The sequence below is a fragment of the Amblyraja radiata genome, chromosome 13 (genome assembly GCF_010909765.2).
Source record: "Amblyraja radiata isolate CabotCenter1 chromosome 13, sAmbRad1.1.pri, whole genome shotgun sequence".
NCBI classification, from domain to species: Eukaryota; Metazoa; Chordata; class Chondrichthyes; order Rajiformes; family Rajidae; genus Amblyraja; species Amblyraja radiata.
Window position 1 is genome coordinate 58,248,458 of NC_045968.1, and position 26,543 is coordinate 58,275,000.

The following is a 26,543-nucleotide window of genomic DNA, read 5'->3' on the forward strand; positions in this document are numbered from 1 at the left end:
GGAATTTGAAGAGGAGTCAGTCTGGGAATGGGAAAAGGAGTTTCAGTGTGGGTGAACTGTAACAGAACAATGCTAATACCATCCAAATGTCTAGATAAATTAAATTTTATATATGATTGTGTTTCCTTCTCATTCATTTGTCAACAAAGTAATGAGGTCATTTTTTAATCAGTTCAATTATTTTTTCCTTGTGAATACTTGATGAAAACCATTTAACATTTGGGCATCCTGGTAATTGATATCAGGGTCAATAATTATATAATTAACCCTAAATATAAAAATGTGCATTAAACTCTGTGGCCAATAATCGGGCTTGTATCATAACTTAATTCTAACCAAGGTGTGAGCATTTCCAAATTAAGCAAGTCAAATCTGGATTTTAGGGAAACGCATTGAGGTATTTGTCAATCATTTTTCAAAGAACATTTGAACAGGTACAAAGCAAAAAAATTGTAAATTCTTGAGTGGCCAAGTCAATCACCCGATCTGAACCCAATTGACTATGCCTTTTATCTGCTGAAGAGAAAACTGAAGGGGACTAGCCCCCAAAACAAACATAAGCTAAAGATGGCTGCAATACAGGCCTGGCAGAGCATCACCAGAGAAGACACCCAGTAACTGGTGATGTTCATGAATCGCAGACTTCAAGCAGTCATTGCAAGCAAAGGATATGCAACATTAGCATATGCAACAACCAGAAGTGGCGGCGCTGCCCTGGCAGCAGCGGCTCTCCTGCAGTCCGTTTGTTTTTTACTTTTTTATGTTGTTTTTTTCGATTTTGTCTAGTTAAGTTTTTGGTTTTTAGGTTGTGTTTATGTGGGGGTGGGGGGGGGGGTGGGGGGTTGAAACGGGGCTTGCTGTCTCTCCCTTCGGGGGAATGCGACTTTTATGTCGTATCCCCCTTCTCTGCCTCCGTCTGCGCTGAGGCCTAATGGCGGAGCTGGCGACTTCGAGACTCCGGAGGCAGCCTGTCAGGACTCGCCCTGGGCTAGCTCCCGTGAGGGCGGTCTGGCTCGGGGCTGGAACGGCGCTCCCGTGAGGGGCTGTGGCGCTCCCGTCGGGGCGGCCCAGCCCGAGGGTGGAATGGCGCTCCCGTCGGGGCGGCCCAGCCCGAGGGTGGAATGGCGCTCCCGTCGGAGCGGCCCAGCTCGAGGGAGGTACGGCGCTCCCGTCGGAGCGGCCCAGCTCGAGGGTGGAATGGCGCTCCCGTCGGAGCGGCCCAGCTCAAGGGTCGAATGGCGCTCCCGTCGGAGCGGCCCAGCTCGAGGGAGGAACGGCACTCACGTGAGGGCGATCCGGCTCGGGGCTGGTACGGTGCTCTGGTGGCTGGGACGGCGTTCTGGCGGCGGTGACCTGAGTCCTGGGTTTAGCCGCGGGCCAGCGGCTGCGTCCGCTGGACTGGAGGGCGGCAGCTTCGACCACCCCGGGCCGCGGTGTTTGAGCCGGCCCGTTTGCGGGGTTCGGTGAGCCGCGGGACTGTTTGTACCATCGCCCGGTGGGGTATCGCCTCAGCGCAGAGGGAGAAGAGGAGGGAAGAGACTGCAGCCCTAAGATTTTTGCCTCCACCACAGTGAGGAGGTGCTTGGAGGACTCACTGTGGTGGATGTTAATTTGTGTTTATTGTTGTTTATTATTGTATTATTGTATGTATGACTGCAGGCACGAAATTTCGTTCAGACCGTAAGGTCTGAATGACAATAAAGGTAATTCTAATTCTAATTCTAATTCAACAAAATACTAAACATTTGTTTAAGAAGGAACTGCAGATGCTGGAAAATTGAAGGTAGACAAAAATGCTGGAGAAACTCAGCGGGTGAGGCACCATCTATGGAGCGAAGGAAATAGGCAACATTTCAGGTCGAAACCCTTTTTCAGACTACACTATATTTCAGAAAATACTAAACATGACTACTTTCATTTACATGACATTGCTGTGTCCAAACATTATGGTGCCCTGAAATGGGGGGACTATGTATAAACACAGCTCTAATTTCTACATGGTGAAACCAAAATGCATAAAAATAGCCTTAATTAAAATCTGACAATGTGCATTTTAACCACATGTGATTTTTTCTATTACAAATCTCAAATTGGGGAGTACAGAGGCAAATAAATAAATGATGGTTATTTTTCCCAAACATTATGGAGGGCATTGTATATGGATAGGAAAGGTTTAGAGGGCTATGGGCCAAATGCAGATGGCTATGGGCCAAACTGGGATTAGCCCAGTTGCCAACTTGGTCGGAATGGACAAGGTGGGCCAAAGGACTATTTTCCATGCTGTATATCTCTCTTAACTCGATGCCCAATTATGTGAGACAGTGCGACACTTCCTGAGTATTTGGTATTCTCATTGGCGTGGACTCAGGACTGTGAATAGTTTGGCCAATAGTATATTCCTTCACATAACCTGCTCTTGTCACTCTGGATTATGTTCCATCTTTGCCTTTGCCTACCCACCTTTAGACTGCACTAATGTCTGATCTTTTAGCCATCATGGCCTTGCATCTTGTCAGCCACTGCAATCTCCTAATTCACTGGATGTTTTCAAGAGAGAGTTAGATTTAGCTCTCAAGGCTAAGGGAATCAAGGGATATGGGGAAAAAGACGCCATGATCATATTGAATGGCGGTGCTAGCTCGAAGGGCAAAATGACCTACTCCTGCACCTATTTTCTATGTTTAGAGCCCTGGGTATTGTATTACAGGTTGACACACATTTTCCGGCTTCCAACCCCATTCCTTATTCGCAAGATGCACTGACGAGCCCTTCACCCTCAGAAAAGACAAAAAGTGCTGGAGTAATTCAGCTGGTCAGGATCACTGGATAACACAGATAGGTGACATCGGAACCCTTCCTCAGACTAATTCAGTCAGTTATATCTGACATCTGTTATAAGGGAGTTGTTAAAATTAGGGTTTATTGTATTGACTTTGTAAAACAGGAGGGAAGATTAAGGGCCTGTCCCACATAGGCGATTTTTTTCAGCGACTGCCGGCGACTATCACAGTCATAGCTGGTCGCCGAAAAAGCAGCCACTGGACCCCCCCTACAACAATGTCTACGACAAGCTACGACAACCTACCAACTAGTCGGCAGCAAGCTACCGACAACCGGCGGCCCATTAGGACATCCACCTACGACCACACAGGCGACAATCTACGACAACCGAAGTCAACCAAAGTCCACCCGCAACAAGCAAAGACCCTGTCGGCGACAACTGAAGACAATTCAGTCGCCGGTTGACGTAGGTTGATGTAAGTAGTCGCCAAAGGAATTCACCGAAGTCAGCACCTGGCGACAACCTGCGTCATCCTGGCGACAGCCTACGACGGCACCTACGTCAAGAGAAGACAAGTTACGTCAAGACCATAGTCACCGAAAAGTTTGGAACATTTCAAAATCCAGCGGCGACCAGAAAAAGGTTACGACTCATTAGGCGACTTGAGGAGAATACTCACGACCATACAGGCATCAATCCGTGACCATATGGCGACAGCCTGGTCGCCTGTAGTCGCCAAAAATATCTCCTAAGTGGGACAGGGGCTTTATTTCACAACAGAGGGCCGGAAAGAGTGCCCTCCACTCGCAATGTCACCCGTGACAATTCAGGGAATTTTAACTGATCTCTGATAGACATAAAATGCTGAAGTAACTCAGCGGGATGGGCAGCATCTCTGGAGAAAAGGAATGGGTCGAGATCCTTCTTCAGTCTGAAGAAGTGTCTCGACCCGAAACATCACCTCCAGAGATGCTGCCTGACCCGCTGAATTACTCCAGCATTTTGTATCTATCTTCAATTTAAACCAGCATCTGCAATTTCTTCCTACACATTTCAACTAATCTCTTGTCCTTTAGTCTGCTTTATAGGGGTGGGCAGACCATTAGTTACCGGAAAATAGGTGTTCAATCTGTATTTTGTTTGTTTTTTGTGTATAATGTAAATGTTATAGAAGATCAAAGATTTCAGAAAATTGAAAATGTAAAATGTCTTTAAAAGCTGTCTTAACATTTTATTTTCACAGGAATTATGGGTAAAGAAGGAAGGCAAGCAGTGAGAAACAGTGATTATGCAATAGCGAGATTCTGCTTCATCACTAAATTGCTTTTTGTCCATGGTCACCTCTATTATGTTAGAATAGCACATCTTGTACAGTACTTTTTTTATAAGGTATGTTTGGATATTCTCAGTTTACTATTTTATCAATTTTGTTTGACTCCAAAGCATTAGCCTTAATTTATAATAATTGATAATCTCGTTCCAACCACTTCTCATTAATCCTGTCAAGTCTGCATTACTAGCTATCTGCTACCTGTTATTCGCCAAATCTAGATGCTAATAGCTCTCTTCGAGAGTAAAAACATCCAGACTAAGTTTAAATGTTGACACAAGAAACTGCAGATGCTAAAATCTTGAGCAAAAAGACAAACACTGAAGCAATTCAGCAGGTAAGACAGCATTTGTGGAGTGAATGAACTGACAGCATTTCGCATCTGGACCCCAAAGCATCATCTTTCTATTCCCTCCACAGGTGCTGTCTGACCAGCTGAGTTCCACCAACTTTTTGTTATTTGCTGATTAAGTTTAATTTGTTCTTGTCCATTGGATCTCTTTAATATTAGCAGTCAAAGAATTGCAGACTGAATTATTTTTTTTAAATGTGAGGATCTTTTTGTAATGCACCTGCTGCTGGTTGAAATAATGAATGCAAACTAGGCATAGCCTCGGAACTAAATCTTGAAATATTTATTTTGAACTGTACATAGGAACTAGGCAATCTCAACAAGGCAGTAAAAACATTTCCAATAGGTTAGCTAATTCATAGTCCTCACAATGTCAATGTTTAGATTTGAGGATTTTTGCAATCATTTTACAGTTGTTTGTACTGAATAGTGCATTGTTTGTAAAGCTTCATGATGCCATTATACTCTTTTTTCAGAATGTCTGTTTTATCACACCTCAGTTCATATACCAGTTCTTCTGTATGTTTTCACAACAGGTAAGCCTTGCAATTCTTACTAGTTAATGAACTTCAGAATCTATTATTCTTTTCTGCATGTTATCTACCTCTTTACTGTCACTAATGAATGTACAAACTTTGAAGGAGAAGCAATTATTAAACTTAAATGAGAGTACGGTCCCTTTGATAGCCATTGACTTTAGTTTTACTTGGGATTTTTGATGCCATAATCCATCAAATGCATCCTTGGCGTCAATGGCTGTCACTCTCAACTTGCTATGGCACTTCAGCTCTTTGGTCCATCTTAGGACCAAGGATGTGATAAGGTCTGGAGTTGAGAAAGGCAAACTGGACAATGGTGTGTAGGTCACTGATGAGGAAGTGCTGCTCAGAATATGGAAAATTAAAAAAAATGTTACCAACTATACGAATGTTCAGAACATTCGTAAGATGATGGATGAATTTATAACATCAATAAAAAAATAATGGTATAATCATTACAGAAATGATTGACCAAGTTGTCCAAGAAAAGAAACTGAATATTTTGAGGTACTTGATATTTGAGAAGGAAAAAAATAAGGTGGTGGAGTAGCTATTTTAATAAAGAGAGAACTCTGTACAGCAGTGAAAATAATCTTTGACGATCAAGGTGTAGAATTAAGTTTTCTTGGAAGTAAGAAATAACAAGGGAATAGTCAGGAGTGTTTAATTGCCACATGTATCAACAACAGAACAATGAAGTTCTTATTTGCAGCAGCATAGCAGGCCTGTAAAAACAATACACATGCAGAATATATGATAAGCAAAAAAAATCAATAAATTAATAATCCCAATACCAGTCAAAACAAAACCAAAGTCTTTAGTGCAACCAAAGACAATCCGTAATTCATGGTTGAAATTAGTGTTGAATTGTGTTCGAGAGCTTGATGGTTGTTGGGAAGAAATTATTATTGAACTGATTCTGCTGGTCACAGTTTTCAGAATCCAATACCTTTTTCCTGATAGTAGGTAGTGAAATAAGAGCATGGCTAGGATGGTATGGGATTCTTGCTGCCTTTTTGAGGCAATGTCTCCTCTAGAACCCTTCAATGGTGGGGAAGTCAGTACCAGTGATGGAATGGACAGTATCTACCACTCTGTAATTTCATTTTTCCTGGACGTTCGAGTTGCCGAACGAGGGCGTAAAGCAAGGGTTTTGCAACATACGAGCAATTTCATTGGCCAGGTCAGTCATACAATTAAAAGCAACAGTTCACTCAAAAACACATTTTAACATAAAACATCCACCACAGTGACGATGGAAGGCAAAATAAAGTTCCTCCTCCTTTTGTTCTTCCTTGGTCGTGGGCCTCCGTTGACGGGATGATCTTGATTCCCGTAGCCAGCGGCGTTCGGGCCCTCCGCGTCGAGGCGATCAAGCTCCCGCATCGGGGGGGATGCCGGCTCCCCCGCGCTGGACGATCGAACCTCGCGTTGGGGCTGGTCGAGCCTTCCGCCACGTTGGAGCTCCCAACTAGCCTCACCTGAGACTGCGAGCCCAGGCAAGGGATCAGCTCCGATGTTAAGTCCGTGCCCCACGGTGGGGCTCACGATAGTCCGAGGAGGCCTCCAGCTCCATCGATGGTAGGCTGCAGAGCCCGGAGAATGTGATCCGAAAATTGATCACGTCTCCGGAAGGTAAGAACCTAAAAAAAAGTATCCCCTGATCCCCTCCCCCCACATAAAACAAACCGAAGAACATTAAAACAAAACTTTTAACAAACTAAAATATAACAAAAAGAAAGAAAATACGAACAGACTGCCGGCAGGGCAGCCATCTCCCTGGCCACCTGGTGGTCAAATGGTGGTATCATTGGCGAATTTAAAGAGGGTGTTGTAACGGTGTCTAGCTATACAGTTAGGTATAGACGGTATTGTGTTTCGAGTGAGTAGGGCAAGGAACTGGACACACAGACATGAGGTGCCCCATGGCGGATTATTATCGAGGAGGAACTGTTGTTGCCAATTCGTACTGATTGTGGCCTGCCGTGGTGTGTATCCAGTGGCATTGGGATGACCGAGACACAGTTCCCCGAGTTTGATAACAAGTTTTTATGGTGTTGATTGCCAAACTGTAGCCGATGAACAACAGGCTAAGATACATGTTCTTATTGGCCATGTGGTCCAGTGCAGAATTGAGAGTGAGCGAGATCGCATACCCCCTTAATCTGTTATTTTCAAGCAGGTGGGAACCTTGGACCTAACTAATGAGATGTAGCAGATGTTTGCTTAAAAAATAGAATATGAATTAAAAATTAATCATGAGCTACAAAAATAGTACCAGAACACACATGGGTGATATTAATCTTCAAATAGATTGGACAAACAAATAGTCTTGTAGATAAATTTTGGGGTGCATAGTTTCTTACAATGATATGTTATAGAACCAAACGGGGAACAAACTTTTTTTTTTTTATCATATGTATTGAGCCAAGGTTACTTGACGTTCTAGTAGTAAAGAATACTCTGAGAAAGAGTAATCATATGATCAAATTTCATATTCTGTTTGACAGTGAGAATCTATGGTCTGAAACACACACTTTATAATCCATAAGCAGTAAAGACAAAATTGACAAAAATTAAGTGGTAAAATGGAATGAAAGCTAAAACAACCGCCAAATAATGGCAAGCGTTTGTGGAGATATTTCATAAATATATTCTCAACAAAGATTTGTATCATTGAGAAATAAGGACTACAAGGATGATCCATCCACGGTTAACTGAAGGATGATGTCGTATTGAAAGAAAAGGCAATCGATGTTAAGATTTATGGTAGAATATTAGAATATCAGGAAATATGTAAAAATAAATTGGACGTGAGTTTTTAAAAAAGGTCTTTAGAGAACAAAGTAAATCATTCTTTTTTAGAGGACGTCAAAAAAAGGAATATTAAAGACTTGATGAGGGGAGATATCTAGCTTGTATTTCTCATGGCAATGAACGAGTTCAGCCAGCCCAATGTCATAATGGAAGACATGAAAATTATCCATATAAACAGGTCAAATTCAGGTGGGGAAACCATAAGGATAAGATGAATTGAATAAAGGTTGTTCTCTTGCTTTTGCAGGGGGAAGGTGGTGGGAATAAAAAGTTTAGGTACAGAGAAACTGTTTCTAGCCATTCCACAATGTTATGAGGTCAATGGCAGCAAAGATAATCCGTAGCAAAGATATTTTAGATTGAAACCAAAAAATATTTTCATTGTAAGCGTATCATCTAACAATTTAGTGGAATTTAACAATAATGCAAATTTTTCTTTTGACTCTTTCGAGTCCCTATCCCTTCCGAATTTAAAATCAGTTCATTTTTGCTAGAGCAACTATCTAATTTTCCTCTTTTCTAAATCTGATTTGAATATCTTTTTAAAGAATGCTTTTAACTGATTGTCAGTCTTTGGTTATTTTGGGATCATTGTACAAACCCCCATTAATTGTCCTATTTCCTAAAACAACCATTGTTTAGGATAGAAATATAGAAAATAGGTGCAGGAGGAGGCCATTCGGCCCTTCGAGCCAGCACCGCCATTCATTGCGATCATGGCTGATCGTCCCCAATCAATAACCCATGCCTGCCTTCTCCCCATATCCCTTGATTCCACTAGCCCCTAGAGCTCTATCTAACTCAATTTTGGCATGTATGTTGTCACAACATCATCCTATATTTATAAATCAATGACAAAGGATCAATACTTGACATGGAAAATAAATGCAGAAAATGCTGAAGATCCTCTAAATCAGGCAGCATAGTTTGAGAGAAACATTTGACTCAATAGTCTTTGATTTTATTAGTTTTTTAAAATTTCTTAGATGCACCTTTGTGGACATAGTTTGACACTGAGCCACGGAATTATGAGGTTGATTGCTTAGTCATAAAGAAGAATTTAAAGCAGCAACTTTAGTGAAAGATGTGAAGACAAATTTTAGAACTGGATGAGTGAAGGCAGCGTTATTATGTATTGAGTGAAATAAAGTGAGACAACACAAAGTCAGAATTGAAATACCGACTTCTTAAATTATTGTGCTATGTGGGTTTGGAGTGGGAGAGAAAGAAAGTGGAGGAATTGAAAAGGTCAGGACATGCGGATGCTGAATGTTATGGATGCTGAAGCCATGAAATAAACACAGGATGAAAGTGAGTAATTAGCTGAGGTTTTTTCCCCATAATGAATTCTGAAGTATCAAATGTTGCAAAGTCTATTGTTTCTATTACTGCAAATGTCTGATAGCAACTTGAATTTCCACCTTCAGATCGTGAAGTTACTGTCATTTGCACAGGGTAATAAAAATCAATGCAGATGTATCACCTTTAAGACTGTAAAACACAGATGATTTATTTTACACATGACTGACATTCATATAATCAGAAAAGTGCATGAAGGATTTATAGATGTGGAAGTGCATATCTAATGGGTGAAGAGAGAATTTAAACTTAAAAAGTACCACGTTAATATTTTTCTTACAGACATTGTATGATGGTGCTTTTCTGACGTTATACAACATTTGCTTCACTTCCTTACCCATCCTCATGTACAGTTTGTTTGAACAAGATGTGCACCCTCGGACATTACATAGTAAACCAGCATTGTACAAGTAGGTTGAATTTGATTTTGCATGTCTTTAGTTTCCATGTGATGAATGGTTGATTTTTATTTGAATTGGGGGACTGAAAAATATTTGAATTGTATGGATTTTACACTCTGCTACAAAGTGATGGTGCTACCATCTGGTCAAGAATAAACATGTTTGTGAGATCTAGTTTATCATTCAAGCCTGAGTTACGCATCTCATAGAGCTTTTTTTTTCCTTCAGTACCTATGTAATACAATACCGCATTTTTAAAAAATGGTTTATGTAAAGGAGTGACATAAAATAAAGTGTAAAATAAAAGTAGAAGTATGCATGAATTTTATTTAATTCAAACTTGAACAGCAGAAGCACTTAATATTTTCCTGGTGTGAACAAGGTTAAGCAGCAATTGAGATTGAACATGCTGGGTTTGAACATGGAACAGAACAGCACTGGAACCGATCCAAAGTCCATAATGTCTGTGCCAAATAATCTAAACTAATCTCCTCTGCCTCCATATCCCTCCATTCCCCAGATGTCCATGTGCCTATCTAAAGGCTCTTGCACGTTAAATTGTATGCTTCCACCACCATCCCTGACAGCACATTCCAGGTAGCTACCACTCTCTGTGTAATAACACTTGTCCCACGCATCTCCTTTACACTTTCCCTCTCTGATCTTAAAGCTACCCCTATTGTCTTTGACTTTTCCACCCTGATAGTGGGGTGGAGGGGGGAAGGGGTAGGTAAAAAAGATTCTGACTGTTCAACCTATCTGTCTCTCATAATTTTATATACTTCCATCAGGTCTTCCCTCAACCTCCAACACTCCAGAGGAAACAATCCAAATTTGTCTAACCTCTTTAATCCAGTCAGCGCTCTGGTAAACTTCTACACCCTCCACATCCTTTTTGAAATTTGGCAACCAACACTGCAGCTGCTATTAGAGTATTATATGCAAAGTTACTCCCTAACTATTACGAACCAAGGAGTTGCAGAAGGAGTAGTCTCTGCGGAAAGGGGTGGGATGGGAAGAAATATCTGGTGGTGGGATTACGTTGAAGGCGGCAGAAATGTCAGGAGTATATTGTGTTGGGTGCAGCAGTTAGCAGGATGAAAACTCAGGACCAGCAGAACACTATCCTTAATTTGTTTGGGTGGAGAGGGAATGAGAACAGACCTTGGGGACTCGGAGGAGATGCGGGCGAGAAATTGAGAATAAGGGATGGCATCCTTGCAAATGACACCGTGGGAGGAGGTGTAGTCAAGGTAACTGGGAGTCAGCGGGTTTGTAGTAGACTTCAGTCGATAATCTGTCCGCTACGATGGAGGTACAGAAATTGAGAAGGGGAAGAGAGGCGTCAGATAGTCCAAGTACATTTGAAGTTAGGGTGGAAGTTAGTACAGGTTGAACACCGATTTATTTTTTTCCCCTCCCAGCAACTGATGATCCGCCCACCCCTATAGTCCAGACAAAATTACGAGAGCTTATTTGAAGTTCCCTGAGCGGCCACAGGGGGCATTGCGAGTGGCGAGTGCTCTTTCCGGTCATGAAAGTATCAACTTTGCTCTCGATCTTCTCTCCTAACTGTTTTGCAAAGACAATAAACCTAATTTTAATGTCGGATATAGTGGACGGACCTGCCGACCCATCCCCGCTCGCACCGTCTCCCTGACTGTTTAGAGCCCCGGCTTCTGACCCTATTCCTGACTCGCAAGGTGCACCATTGAGCCCCTCTTCACCCACCAAAAATTCACAAATTGCTGGAGTAATTCAGCTGGTCAGGATATCTGGAGAACACGGATGGGTGACATCAGGACCTTTCTTCAGACTAATTCAGTCAGCTGAATTACTCCAAAGCTTTATATCGTTTCACTTTAAAACTAGGTATTGTGAGTAGGTGCGAGGGGCCCGTTTCAATGCTGTATTTTTACATATAAATAAAAAATAAAAATACTTGCTGCAGCTTCATAGGCCTGTTAGTGCAAAACCTACAATAAGTTAAACATCGTTCCCACTATGCAATAAAAACAAAATCTATAGTAAGTCATAGCTGCTGAGGTGATTAATGTTGTGCAGAACTCAAGAGCTTGATGGTTGCTGGGAAGATGCAGTTCTTCAACCTGGAAGTCACTGTGTTCAGGCTCCTGTACCACATTCCCGATGGTAGTAGCAGATGAGAACGTGGCTAGGGTGGTGTGGGTCTTTGATATTAGTAATTCACCATTTCTGTATGTCTTTCTTGTGACTTTGAATTTTTATACACTATTGACTGTTGCCTTTATATTTTTTATATTTTCAGCAAACATTGGCCTATTTGTATATTTAAGGCCATAATGTGAATAAACTATGAATAGGCTCTACAAATTAAAAATGGTCTTGATGATATTTTGTATGATATATTTTGCATGAGTACTATTTTGTATTTTCACAGGGAGATTAGCAAAAATGAGATTTTGTCTCTCAAAAGATTTCTGTATTGGACTCTGCTAGGATTTTGTCATGCCTTTATATTTTTCTTTGGTGCTTATCTTCTGAGGGGAGAAAATACATCTATGATGGGAAATGGCCAGGTAGGACAAACGGTTTGATTCTTGCCTGTCTTTATTTTTAAATTACATTTCAATCTTATAAAATTTGCCACCTTCATTTGTTAAATTGTGAGGAGCATAAATAAATGTCCATTCCCGGTCACTGTTTGCGGCCACAAACTGAATCACATTCTGAATCTCTGGCCGCATACTATTTTCTGGTTAGCTGTGCGGCTGGAGCCAGTGGTCCGGGCATGGATAAGTGTGGCATTGGAGCTGGTGAAGAGGAATAGCAGGTAGCTGGCCTGCTACACCAACCCGACTCTGGCCTTACTACTGGCCTACCTGTGCTCTTGCTGATCTGTTCTGGCAATACATCGAATCACATTCCTGCTCCCCAGCACCAGCCTCAGGCTTATCCACTTTACTGTTCCACAACTGTAGTCATATGCCTGTTTATGTTCCTGCTCCTCATGTCCAGACACATACCAATCCACATACCTGCTGCCCAGCATCCGTCAAGGCCTATCCATGTCTCCACTTCCCAACTCTGACTGCCGGAATATCCATATTTTTAATCTCTATCTCCAGTAATTTACACAACCACATCCCATGCTCTATCTTTGATAATACCATATTAATTTTATGATTTTAGATAAGGTATAGAGCCAATGGCATTTCAATTTATTTGCATTACATGAATAGTGTGAACTTGCCTGCCTTTCATACAAAATCACGATATTAGTCTAAGCAGTTTGTAATCAATGCAAGATAATTCATATCTCCGAACATTATCATAAGTAACATTCAATAGTCTTGAAGTTATCGTGCATTATCTCTTCAAAATTATAGTTTCCATTTAATTGCAACATTTCAACTTTATATTTGAAGTTAAAGAAGCCTGGAGACTTTGTATGCTTTTATTTGAAATTATCTAACTGGATCATTTGCTCGTTAATGCAAGACCTTTTATTTGAGCTGGGACATTGTGTGAACATTTCTGCATAAATGTTTAAATGCACAATAGAGTTTTTTTTTGTCTAGAGTGCAATACAATCATAATTGTATAATCTAATGCTGCTGACTCTCATTATTTACTGTTCAACCCTTGGAATATATATTAAAGTGATTTTTTTTTCAATTTCATTGTGGAATTAGTTATCATGTGCAAAATTGCATGGGCATTATTCATTAATAATTGCTCACAAAAATAAACTTGCAGTTTGTTAGTTGAATATTTGATGGAACCAGGATGCAACCAAGTAAATAACTTGGTCCATTTGCCTTAAATATGTTTAATATTATATAACATTTATAAAGGGGATTTTTTTTTTTTTTTTTTGCTTCAGCAAAAGTGATCTGCATCAGTTAATCATTTATTTCAGCAATAATATGCATTCTTTTAGAAGGATATGGGTTGATTTATTTTTTTAACTACATTTTAGATGTTTGGAAATTGGACATTTGGCTTTCTAGTCTTCACGGTTATGTTTATAACTGTTACCTTAAAGGTAAGTATAAAATGCTGAAATGAAGCCTAAACATTGATCTCATTTATTGATTGATACTACTAATGTGCTTTTTCTCCTCTACTAGCTTCTTTCTATTCCCCTCATGATGTTATACACCTCTATAAGAACGTCTGAGCCTACTGCTTTCCAAGGAATAAAGTCCTTTAGACTTTAGGGATACAGCATGGAAACAGGTCCTTCAACCCTAGGAAAATGTACAATTCTTTTTACCGAAGCCCATTAACCTATAAACTTGTATTCTTTGGAGGAAACCGGAGCACCCAGAGAAAACCCACGCGGTCACAGGGAGAACATACAAACTCTGTACAGACAGCACCCATAGTCAGGAATTAACACAAATTTCACTGTACCTTAATTGGTACATGTGACAATAAACTGACCTTGAACCTTAAACTCTGGTCTCTGGCACTATGGCAGCAACTCTATCGCTGCGCAACTGTGCCGCCCTGTCTTTAACGGGGACCTTTTGCATTATAACTATTATCTCTAAAGTCGAAAAGTCTTAGCCTGGCCAACATCTCGCTATAGTTCAAGCCCATGAGTCCTGGCAATATTCTCTCGAATCTTCTCTGCATTCTTTCCAGGTTAATGGCATCCTTCCTATACAACTGGTACATTCGGTCCAAACTTTACTACTCAATAATCTGACCAATGAAGACTACTGTACCAAAAGCATTCTTTACCACTCTACCTGTGACGCCGCTCTCAGGGAACGATGTGCTTGTGCTCCTGGATCTCTTTGCTCTACAACACACCCTAGGGTCCCACCCTTTGCCACGGAACCTTTGCCGCTGAGCCGCCTGCCCTTTGCCTTAATTTGACTTCCCAAAATTCTAACAATCGCACTTAATCTGCATTAAACTGCATTAAACATCCCTTGACCCAATTGCCCAGCTGATCAAGATCCTTCTATCATTTGTGATAATCATTCTCACTGTCTGCAATACCTCCTATTTCAGTGTCATCTGCAAACATACATTCTTATCCAAGTTATTGATATAAGTTCAAACAGCAATGGGCCCAGCAGTGATCCTTGAGGCACAGCACTAGTCACATCCCTTCAGTCCAAACAACAACTTTCCACCCCACCACCACTCTGCTTCCTTCCATGAAGCCATTTTTGTATCTAGTCAGCAAGTCTTCCCTGGATCCCTTGTGATCTAACCTTCCAAAGCAGCCTAACATGTAAAACCTGATCCAAGGCCTCGCTGAAGTCCAATGTCAACAGCTTTGCCCTCACCCTACAATGTCTAGGGCCTTGAACTCATCAACCTACAACGTCCACAGTCTTGTCCTTGGCAAAATATGCTTAGCACTTCTTACCTTGTCACTTGGTTTTGAGATACCATGAATACCATGAAATTCTTGCAGTTTCTGAAATAATTGCTGTTACATGAAGTACACATAACTAGAGTCAGAGTGATACAGTGTGGAAACAGGCCCTTCGGCACAGCTAACCCACAACAATGTCCCAGCTACACTTGTCCCACCTCCTGCGCTTGGTCCATATCCCTCCAAACCTGTCCTATCCATGTACCAGTCTAACTGTTTCTTAAATGTTGGGATAGTCCCAGCCTCAACTACCTCCTCTGGCAGCTTGTTCCATACACCCACCACCCTTTCTGTGAAAAAGTTACCCGTCAGATTCCTATTAAATCTTTGCCCCTTCACTTGAACCTATGTCCTCTGGTCCTCCATTCCCCTACTCTGGGCAAGGGACTCTGTGCATCTACCCGATCTATTCCTCTCATGATTTTATACTCCTCTATAAGATCACCCCTCATCCTCCTGTGCTCCAAGGAATAGAGACCCAGCCTACTCAACCTCTCCCTATAGCTCACACCTTCTAGTCCTGGCAACATCCTCGTAAATCTTCTCTGAACCCTTTCAAGCTTGACAATATCTTCCCTATAACATGGTCCTATAACTACAGAAATAGAAAATATTATTTTTGTTGTGCAAGCGTCAAATCTGTTCAGAATGTTGTCAATGAATAATCCTCATTAGACATGACTGATGTGTACATTGTAACTTCTAGTTCCAGCAATTCATTTATCTGATGCTTTAATGCTTGCATTTGAATTTATTTTAAGCTGTGGTTCACCAATTATGTTTTCCCCATCTACCTGGTGCTTCTGATGTTTTTTTATCCGAGTAACCCTTCTTCTATTTTTTTCTTTCTCACTTTTCTCCTGCTGCAAATGAAAATAAGCTTGGAATAGAGACATATTACTGGACCTGGATAAACCACTTTGTTATGTGGGGTTCAGTCATTTTTTACTTTGCCTTCGCTTTGGCTTATGGAGCTACACTTTGGTAAGTTTGTTTTTTATTGCTTTTTTTCCCGTAAGAGTGACATTTTAAAATGTCTATATTCAAATAACATGAGAATATATATATTCATGGTCACTAATCTGAGACTTTTTGAACATTTAAGATGTTTGAAGTCTAAAATAATAACGGAAAAATCCTGGAAATACTCAGCAGTTCAGGCAGCATCTGTAGAAGGAAACAGTTAACGTTCCACATTGAAAACTCTTTGTTAGAACTGGGAAGGAGAAAACAATTTAGTTTTAGGTTGCAGAGGGAGTGAGGAAGGGATGGGTAGGTTTACTAAATGAATTACATTTTTGCACAAATTAATTATGAATCAAATATGCTTTTGAGGAGCCAATTAATGTGTAAAATTAATGTCAGATATTGCCCAACCAGAGTATTTCCAGCATCTTCCTGTTTTAATATTTTTACAGTATCCTCTGGATTTTGTACAAAATTTTATAAAATAGAAACAATGTAAAATATTTTTTTTTAATTTTGATTAATGAAAGAAGGGCCACAGGGTGCTAAAGATAATTAGACAAATTATAATTCTACTAATTGTGTTATTTTACAAATGGGGAGAAGGTGGTGGATTAACAACCAGATCACATAACACAGGCCAGTCATTACTTTTGTTAGGTGTTTTAGTTTTATGTAAATGAGTGTAGAGCTGCCAAGCAGTACGGATTTTCCGTATTTTGTACATGCGATCAGAATACGGATGTACGGATTTGCTTTGTAAAATACGGATTTTTTTTAAATCAGCCCGACTTCCTGTTTCATCTTGCTGCTTAAAAAATGCAAGGATATAAAAACCCATACTGTACCTCTAAAAATTATAGCAGATTAAATCTATTAGTATTTTAAATTTCAAGAACTGGATGATTATTTTTGTAAGCTTTGATTTGCCTGTCCCACTCCAGGTTTAAACAGCACTGTCAGTTTAACGTATGGGAATTTAAACGAACAATGCTATGGGTTCTAAAAATAGCGCTCCCAGCTGGAGCGCTATTGCCTTTACACATAGCGTTATGGGCTTTACACATAGCGCTATAGCCACAGCGCTATGGGTCACAGACTGTTAGGGGAGGGAGAGAGGGAGAAGGAGAGAGTGGGAGGGAGGGAATAAGAGAGGGAGGGAGAAAAAAAGGAAGGAGAGAGTGAAAAGAGAGGGAGGGGAGGGAAAGAGGGAGGGAGAGAGAGAGAGGAAGGGAGAGGGAGGGTGGGAGGGAGCGGGAGGGAAAGAGAGGAAGGAGGGAGAGAGAGTGAGGGAAGGAGAGGGAGGCTTCCAAAATGGCTTCTACATCATCATCTGGTGCTAAAAGCAGGAAGCAGCCGTTCAAACAGCAGTATACAAAGAGATGTCAAGTAAAGGGCCTGTCCCACTTGGGTGTCATTTGCGCGTCTCGTAAGTGGCTCGCAAGGTTTTTGAGAATCCCAAATTCCTGGGGCGCCGCGGGTCACTGCCGACGTCACCAAGAGCCATGCGCGCATAATGCATGCATCACGCATGCGTCGTGACGCGTAAATGATGTCGTGTAAATGACGCGCAAATTACGCCCAAGTGGGACAGGCCCTTTAGGTGCGTAGAAGACATGTCAATTCATAGCAAAGTTATGCATTGTACTTTTACATGGGTATGACCGCACATTAAAAAAAATAAAGATTTCAGCAAAATGGCACCGCGTAAAAATACTGATTTCCTCAGCAAAATACTGATTTTTCAGGTACTAGAATACTGAAATGTTCTGACAAAACTTAGCAGCTCTGTGAGTGCAAATTATTTCAACAAATTACAATAATGACATTCATTTAAAATAACATCCTGAAGGATCCTTATCATATAATATAATAATCCTGGCCCTTTTTAAGGATGGCTGGCTCAGGAGATGAATAGCACCCTTTGCTCCATGAAATGCTCTTTAGAAATTGGAATTCCTCAGCAAGCTCATCCCTCATCACCTTGGCCCTAAATAAACAAATACATTTTACTAATTCAAGACTGTCTCACCAGAGGATATAACTTTCTAGCATTTACCTTGTCAGTAATTCTGCCTGAACTCTCGAAAGTATAGGCTCGTGCCACCAATCTTCCATCCCCGCTTCTGTTCAAAGTGATTCGCATATTTTATCATCATTGTCATAGTTTACTTTCACACCCAATTTAATATCACCAGCCATCTTTCAGCGGTCACATTTGGTTCCATAACGTTTTATGACTTTAGTCATAACTGCTGATTGTAAACAGCTGAGCTTCAAGGTGTTGTAGCAATTGAGTTGCCATTGTGAAAACAAAGACACAAGACTACACATGCTGGAATCTTGAACGTGAAATTAGAGCTGGTGGAATTCAGCGGGTCAGGCAGTATTCATGGAGGGAAATGGACATTTTACATTTCAAATTCGACCCCTTCTTTCGAGTCCCAAACCAAAATGTTGGCATCTATTCCCTCCACTGATGCTGCCTGACCTGCTGTATTCCTCCAGCACTGTTTTTTATATTGTGAAAACAAGCGTATTTCCTCGTCAAGTTTTGTCCTTTTACCAGTTCTCTCAATGCCAATTCTTTTACTTCCTACCCTGAGACTGCTTGAGTAACAACCTTTGCTATCACCTGCGAATCCACATGTGCTATATTTACTCATTCTCCCTTTTCTTTCTATTCCTTATATCCACACAAAGTTTCCTTGAACACTTTCCTTTTCATAAATTCTGACGTGTGTTGAGATTTTCTGAATACCCCTACACCACATAATAGAGAAATACTGCTTGTTCCTGTCAATTGATTTTGACTGAGCTTGCCTTTAATTTTAAATGTTTCCTCATTGAATAATGCTTCATTTGCTCCCTTCCAGTTCACAGCTACCACAGAGTACATGGAATTTAGAAAAATTGACACTTAAACGCAGTGAGCTTAGTAAGAACCCCAAACAATTACATTTAGTTGCAATAATCTCTCTGGTATTTTTACTTTGTTAATTTCATTCATTTTATCTTCCATGCTTTCATCGGACCTTTTTAGATTCCAACGTTCTTGCCTTGAGCACAGACAGAAAATATGTTTTAGCATCAGCTATTTCTTACCTTCCTCTATTATTCTTCCTACCCCTTTCCTTTCTTTTTGTTTTACCGCTTTTTAGAAGTTCTTTCTAATATTTCCCTTTTTTCATATCGGGGAAGAATAGAATGGGAGTGAACTATCCCTATTTTTATTAATTTCTAAAGAGAACACGTGGAACTGATTGCCTCACTGTTGTTCTCTTTGAAAATCAGGTCCATTATTAATGTGGGTTTAGATATTTGAGTTTGTAACATTAGAGGGCATATAATCCAAGTGGTGCTTTACAGAACTGTGCAACAAAATGTGTCTCCACTTTCTTCCTAGGCCATTTTTGCAGTTACAAAGTATATATGCAGTCTTCAACCACTTGTTGTCCAGTGCTCAGGTCTGGCTTGGCATTATCGTCATAGTAGTTGGCTGTTTGTTCCCAGATATCCTAAGAAAAGTATTCTGGAGACATTCACGACCAACTTTGGCACAAAGATCGCAGGTAGGTCCCACACTCTAGCAACAGTAGCACATTTTAGATGTATTGCATTTAAAATCGAGTTGAAAACTTTAAGATCATTGGATAATAGATCACTGGATAAAATAGTACATTTGGTACTTTAAGTCATGACCTCTTAATGAAACTGCATAACCTTATCATGAGGGTACACAAAATTGCTGGGGAAACTCAGCGGGTGCAGCAGCATCTATGGAGCGAAGGAAATAGGCGACGTTTCGGGCCGAAACCCTTCTTCAGACTTCCTCTCTCCGATAACCTTATCATGATGTAGGTTTGCAGTTCACTTTAGATATCATGTTTTGTTTGTGGTCAATTTATAATGAATTATAAACCTGCAATATGGTATTAGTTGAACACAAGCATAAGTAGTTTGACATCAAAATTAATCTGCATTATATCTGTGGGTTAAATTATGAGAAATGCTTTTGGTCCCACTGTTGTTTTGACAAATATTTTCCTGTGTCATCGCATGTGTGTGGATCACTTCTCTCAATGTATGTATTGGTTTATAATGTAGATAACACACGTTTTGGTCCTTGCAACTGTGCACAGGTTAATAATATGAGAAGCTTTTTGAACAATAGAACTGGGTACTTTTTAGCAGGACCCTCATAGTAAATCTTAAGTATTTGGTTTTGTCAAATGGTTGTAATAAGTGTATGAGGAGCAGTAGAAATATTTTAAAGGTGTATCAACGTAATGTTTTACAATATTTTGATCACCTAATTTGTTCAGCTGATCATATTAAGATATTTCTTAACCTATGTGACCTTGATTTGTATGTACACATAAGTTGAATCTTACAGTGATGACTATACTTGGATGTAAACTTGATTAGTAACATTTTGAATAATCAGTTTTCCTGCTATTAAATTGAAAGAACAAACAGAATGTAGAACAGGAACAGCACAGGATCAGGCCCTTTGGCCCAAATTGTCTGCGCTGAACATGACGCTAAATTAAACTAATCCCTTCTGCTTGTATATAATCCAACTCCCTCCATTCCCTGCATATTCACGTGCCTTTCTGAAACTCTTAAACACTGTCATATCTGCTTCCACCAACACCGTGGCACTTAACACTCTCAGTGTGTAAAAAAAACTTGCTCCACGCGTATCCTTTAAGCTTTCCCCTTCTTACCTCTAGTATTTTGAGATTTCCACCCTAAGAAAATTATTCTGACTATCTAACCTACCTATACCCTTCATAATATTATAAACCTATCAGGTCGTCCCTTAGTCTCCTACGCTCAAGAGAAAATGATCCAAGTTTGTCCAACCTCTCCTTCTAGTTAATACCTAATCCAGCAAACCATAGGGTCATAAAGTTGTACAGCATGGAAACTGGCTGTGGGACCAACTCGTCCACGTTGACAAGTTGCTTAACCAAGTGTATCCCACTTGCCAGTGCTTGGGCCATAACCCATCCAAACTTTTCCTATTCTTGTATCTGTCCAACAGTCGTTTAAATTTCTTAATTCTTAAAACCACTTCCTCTGGCAGCTCATTCCATTTACGCACCACGCTCTGTGTTTAAAAACGTTGCTGCTCTGAGCTTCTTTAAATCTTTCCTCTCACCTCAAACCAATGCCCTCCTAGTATTTGTCTCCTCTACCCTGGGATAAAGACTGTGGCCATTCGCCTCATCTAACGCCCTCAGGATTCTACATACCTCTAGAAGCTTCAACTTACACAGCATCCTACACTGCAAGGAAAAAAGACCCAGCTTATCCAGCCTCCCCTCAAACCTCAAATCTTCCAGACCCGTAAGAGCCTTGTAAATCTTGTTTGCACTCTTGCCAGATTAATGTTATCCTTCCTATAGCAGGACAACCAGAACTGTGCACAGTACTCCAGATGTGGCCGCAGCAATGCTTTCTCACAGCTAGAACATGGGGATGTCCAACTCCTCTACCCGGTATCCAGACTGATGAAGATGACCATTCTTAACCATCTGTCCATCCTTGTCATCACCTTCATGGTTACCTGCACCCATTGGTCTTTCTCTTCTACAACACTTCCCAGGGCCCTATCATTTACTGCACAAGTCCAGTCCTTGCTCCTCCTACAAATGTGCAACACCTCTTATCTTAAGAATTAAACACCATCTGCCGTTTCTCGACCCATTTACTTAGTTGACCAAGATGCTATTGTCATCACTGTTCGTTACAACGCCAATTTTAGTGTCATCCGCAAACTTATTAACCCTGCCACCCTACATTCACATCCAGATGTTAATATAAATAACCAATAACATTGAACAAAGCACTGGTCACTGTGGTACACTACTCATTACAGGCCTCCTTTCTAAAAAATAATCCACCACCACCCGTTTTCTTTTACTTTTTTGTATCCATTTGTTCACCATGGATAAATACCATGTGATTAAACATTCCAGACAAGGATACAATGCTGTACCCTGTCAAATACCTTGCTAACAAGCATGTAGCTAATGTCTACAGTACTGCCCTCATCTCTGCAAAAAAAATCAAATTAGTGAAACACGATTTCCCATACACAGTCATGCTTACTATCCCATATTAAACTTTCTTAAATGCATCCATATCCTATCTCTAGGTAGCCCCTCCAATAACTACCCAGCACTAATAGACTCCATCGTCTGTTATTCCCAGGCTTCTCCTTGTAGCCTTTGTTAAATAAAAGTACAACATTAGCCACTCTTCAGTCTTCCTGTGACTATCAATAGTACAAATATCTCAGCCATCTTCATTCCTAGTTTCCCGCATTGCCCTAGGACACACTTGATCTGGTTCCAGGGGTTTATACGTGTTTATGCACCAGTTTAGTTTAGAGATAGAGCATGGAAACAAGCTCTTTGGCCCACCAAGTCAGCACCAGCCAACGATTACCTGTACACTATCTCTGTTATCCGAGTTTTGCATCATGTTCCCAAGTTCCCTAGCATCCATGTCTCCCCACATGATAAATACAGATGAGAAATATTTGATTAACGTCTCCACACATGGAGGCCTCAATGCTCTTAGGACAACATAGAACAGTACAGCAAAGGAATGGGCCATTTGGTCCACAATGTTTGTGCCGAACATGATGCCAAGTTAAACTGATCTCATCTGCCTGTACATAATCCATATTCCTGTATTCTCCTTGCTTCCACGTGCCTATCTAAAAGCCTCTTAAACGCTACTATCGTATCTGCCTCCACTCCACCCAAATTCCCAACCTCCCCTTCCCATCCCATCCCTCACTCACGGCAATGCGTTTCAAGACCCCACCACTCTCTATATTTAAAAAAAATACTTGCCCTGCACATCTCCATTAAACGTTCTCCCTTTTACCTTATAGTGTTGGCAATTTCCGCCCTGGTGAAAAAGGTTCTGACTGTCTACTCCATCGCTGCCTCGCTGCCTCTCCAAATGTTAAATACCTATCCCAGTCTCCCCTCTACTTCTGACGTTCCAGAGAAAACAATCTAAGTCTATCCAACTGCTCTCTGTGGCTGAAACCCACTAATCCAGGCAGCATTCTGGTAATCCTCCTCTCCACTCTCTCCAAAGCTTTCACATCTTTCCTGTAATGGGGCGACCAGAAATGCACGCAATACTCCAAAAGCGACCTAACCTAAGGCATATAGAGATGCATCATAACTTCCTGACTTTTATATTCAGTTCCCCTAGCAACGAAGACAAGCTTACAATACTCCTTCATCTAAAAGGGACCCCATTCTCGTCCTGGTTAATCTTTTGCCCTTAATATATTAGCCCAAACCAAGTTTATTTGATAAAGCTGCAAAATAACATTCTCACTATTATACTCAATGCCTTTTTGTACCATTCTACTAGTATTTTTGCCTTCAACAAGAATAGGCCTTTTGACCCTCATTGTCTGTGCTGAACATGCTGCCAAGACCAACTCTTATCAAGAACATAAAATATAAAACAATCCAGCTCAAGAACAGGTCCTTCAGCCAACACTGCCTGTCACAATCACTTATCTACGTACGTAATTCATACTGCTCCATTCCCTGCATATACATATGTCTATCCAGAAGTCTTATAAATGCCACTAACTTATCTCCTTCAACCTCCACCCATGGCAAGAGCACCACCCCCAAGATCTCTAAATGCTGTTAAGGATCCTGATATTAACTGTAGACTTTCCCCTTACATTTGACATCCCATTTGATGCTATACTTGCCCAGATCTGCCATTGCTCCATCCATATCTGTAACTGATTTATATCCTACTGTATCCTTGATAGCCTCTTCACTGTCTGCACTGAAACAAACAACAGAGGTCCCAGCTCTCATCCCTGTGAAACACCACTAGGCACAGCCCTCCTCTAGCCAGAATGCCACCTTTCCACCACTGCCCTGTCTTCTCTGGGTAAGCCTGTTCTGAATCTAAATAATCAAGTCACTGTGGAACCCATTCGGGACGACAGATGGCACAATGGGCTAAGTGTTCGGCTGGCAACCGGAAGGTAGCCGGTTCGAATCCCGCTTGGAGTGCATACTGTCGTTGTGTCCTTGGGCAAGACACTTCACCCACCTTTGCCTGTGTGTGAATGTGTGTGAGTGATTGGTGGTGGTCGGAAGGGCCGTAGGCGCAGATTGGCAGCCACGCTTCCGTCAGTCTGCCCCAGGGCAGCTGTGGCTACAGATGTAGCTTACCACCACCGAGTGTGACTGAGGAGTGAATGAATAATGCGATGTAAAGCGCCTTGAGTATTAGAAAGGCACTATATAAATCCCATCCATTATTATTATTATTCATCTTAATCATCTTAATCTTCTGAATCAGCCTACCACGAGGGACCTTGTCAAATGCTTTACTGAAGTCCATGAAAACAACATTGGCTGCCCTACCCTCATCCATCATCAATACCTCTTCAAAAAACTTATCTTCCTATATTAGTGGTACATTCAGGATTAATTGATTCCAGCATTGCTTGTCTCTGACATAGCTGTTTTAGTAGGGAACATTTACATATTTGCAAATTGAAGCAATGAACCAAATCTTTAAAAGTGTGCAAGTTGTCCACAACACACATTGTACCAGAACTTAAAACCAAATGAAATATATCAAAAATTATGCATTCATTTAATATGGATTTAAATTGTAGTACATGCTCGGAGCTGCTTTAACTTGGACTTTTTTTACATTGTGACTAAGCAGCGGTTGAACGTAAAATTTAAATTATTGTTTATCTAATAAAAATTGCTGTTTGTGTTAAAGGAATTGCCAACCTAAGCGAGAGCTGGTATTTGACATTGGGTGGATGCATGTTTTTCATGCTAATTTGAAATGACAAGGAGGGCTGAATTGGAAAACCTGATATGTGTATCTATACAGGGCAGCTGCTGAGTTAAAGAATAGATTTCAGCATCTTGAAATTGGCTATCAGAGGCTGATAGTGACTGGGATAGTTTGCGCCCATGTGTGTGATATTCAGAGAAGGGGGTTATTTTAATGAACTTGATTCTTCTACACTGGTTACATTTTTCACAAAAATGTTTGCAGTATTTCACTTTGGTAACTGTTTTCAATAACCTTGGGCAACAGTTTCTCAAAAGATCTGTTTTGGACTTTGCTAAAATAATGTTATTGCACTATATAGACCTTGACCTTCACCAACATTTAGTATATAAAGGTTATTGCAATCAGAATTGTTATTAATATTTAGGATGAGTCCTATTGGAACCAGACTCTGGTCACGAAACACTAGCACATGCAGATAGTGGTGGAATTGTGTTCTGTAAATGGCAATTCATTTGAAATCTGATGTTTTCTGCTAACTAAAGTAAGGGATGTGGAGGGAAAGCTGGGTAAATAATAATGTGAAAGTTGTGGATAATTTTATGGAATGGTGGATGTTGCTTCAAGTAAACTGGCCGGCTGTTCATGTATCCCATTCAAAATTTCAGGTCCTAGATACAAACCATTGACTGTTTCTCTATTTACAAAGCTGCACTTATTGCTGAGCATTTTTGAGCATTTTCTCTGTATTTCAGATTTTCAGCATCTGCTGGGTTTTGTTTTGATTTTCTGTTTCTTATATTTCTGGGCAATGATTAAGATCTATAATTCACATCCATTTTCCATGAAGTGACTGCTGAGCTAAACTGAAAGTGGCATTGGTTCATCAAGTTAATTCTATTGTGGAGTGCATGTTATTTGAAAATTCTGTCAACAATTTGTGTGGTCATTTCATGCGATATTTGAATGCTGTTGCCACCAGTTTGGAATGCATGATGTGTTAGTGGATGCACCCAAATATGGTTGATGTAGATTTTGTCCAATATATCAAGTCTTAACTGAAGGATTTAGTCCTGCCGCATGCTGAAAGGGTTAACCTAATCCGAGCTGCTATTGGTGAATGTCTCATGTCGGCAAGTGTTTGGTTCTAACTTTCACTGTTAATGGTCATTGCCCACCCCATCACACACCTCATGCTCGCATCTCTACAACACCCCCACCCCCCCCCCCCCCACCCCCCCCCCCCCACCGTTCCCACGCAGCTGTCATTGTGTCTTAACAACACTGTGCTCTATCTCAAGCTGCCAATTATCTCCTTGCCTGCACCCATCCATTTCAGAACATATCTTGGCAATTTAAACTCTCCGCAGTGGCACGACATTGCAAAGGAAAGGCTTTCTTATTTTACCATGCCTGACATCTTGGGTCTCAGACCTGGAGGACTTTAGTGGGTATAATAGTAAAAGCAAATATGGACCTTTAACTCAGCTCAATTTTGAGTTGTACACAATCTGTACTACTTTAAATTTTGCAAAGACGAGGCCAGTTTGATTAATTAAGTATAAAGTATCCTTTATTATTCAAACTTTTGGTTTGAACGAAATTACGTACCTTCATGACAGAGAATAAAATAACAAAACACACCACCATGGTGAGTCTACCAGGCACCTCCTCACTGTGATGGAAGGCAAAATCTTAAAGTCCTTGTCTCTTCCTTCCTTGTTCTCCCTCTGCGTTGAGGCGATCCAGGCTTTCAATGTTGGCCCCCCCGCCGGGTGATGGTAAGTCCCG

The 26,543-nt window shown here is 40.8% G+C and overlaps 1 protein-coding gene across 4 annotated transcripts in view; it reads left to right on the top strand.

Annotated features, from left to right (window-relative positions):
* atp11b (ATPase phospholipid transporting 11B (putative)) overlaps positions 1 to 26,543 on the top strand; it is a 185,160-nt gene that overhangs the window by 115,883 nt on the left and 42,734 nt on the right. For all 4 annotated transcript variants that reach the window (XM_033032162.1, XM_033032163.1, XM_033032161.1 and 1 more), the window contains exons 22-28: positions 4,026 to 4,171; positions 4,941 to 5,000; positions 9,462 to 9,589; positions 12,000 to 12,138; positions 13,542 to 13,607; positions 15,841 to 15,944; positions 19,333 to 19,498. In XM_033032162.1, coding sequence (XP_032888053.1) covers positions 4,026 to 4,171; positions 4,941 to 5,000; positions 9,462 to 9,589; positions 12,000 to 12,138; positions 13,542 to 13,607; positions 15,841 to 15,944; positions 19,333 to 19,498 — 809 coding nt within the window. The remainder of the gene's footprint in view (positions 1 to 4,025; positions 4,172 to 4,940; positions 5,001 to 9,461; positions 9,590 to 11,999; positions 12,139 to 13,541; positions 13,608 to 15,840; positions 15,945 to 19,332; positions 19,499 to 26,543) is intronic.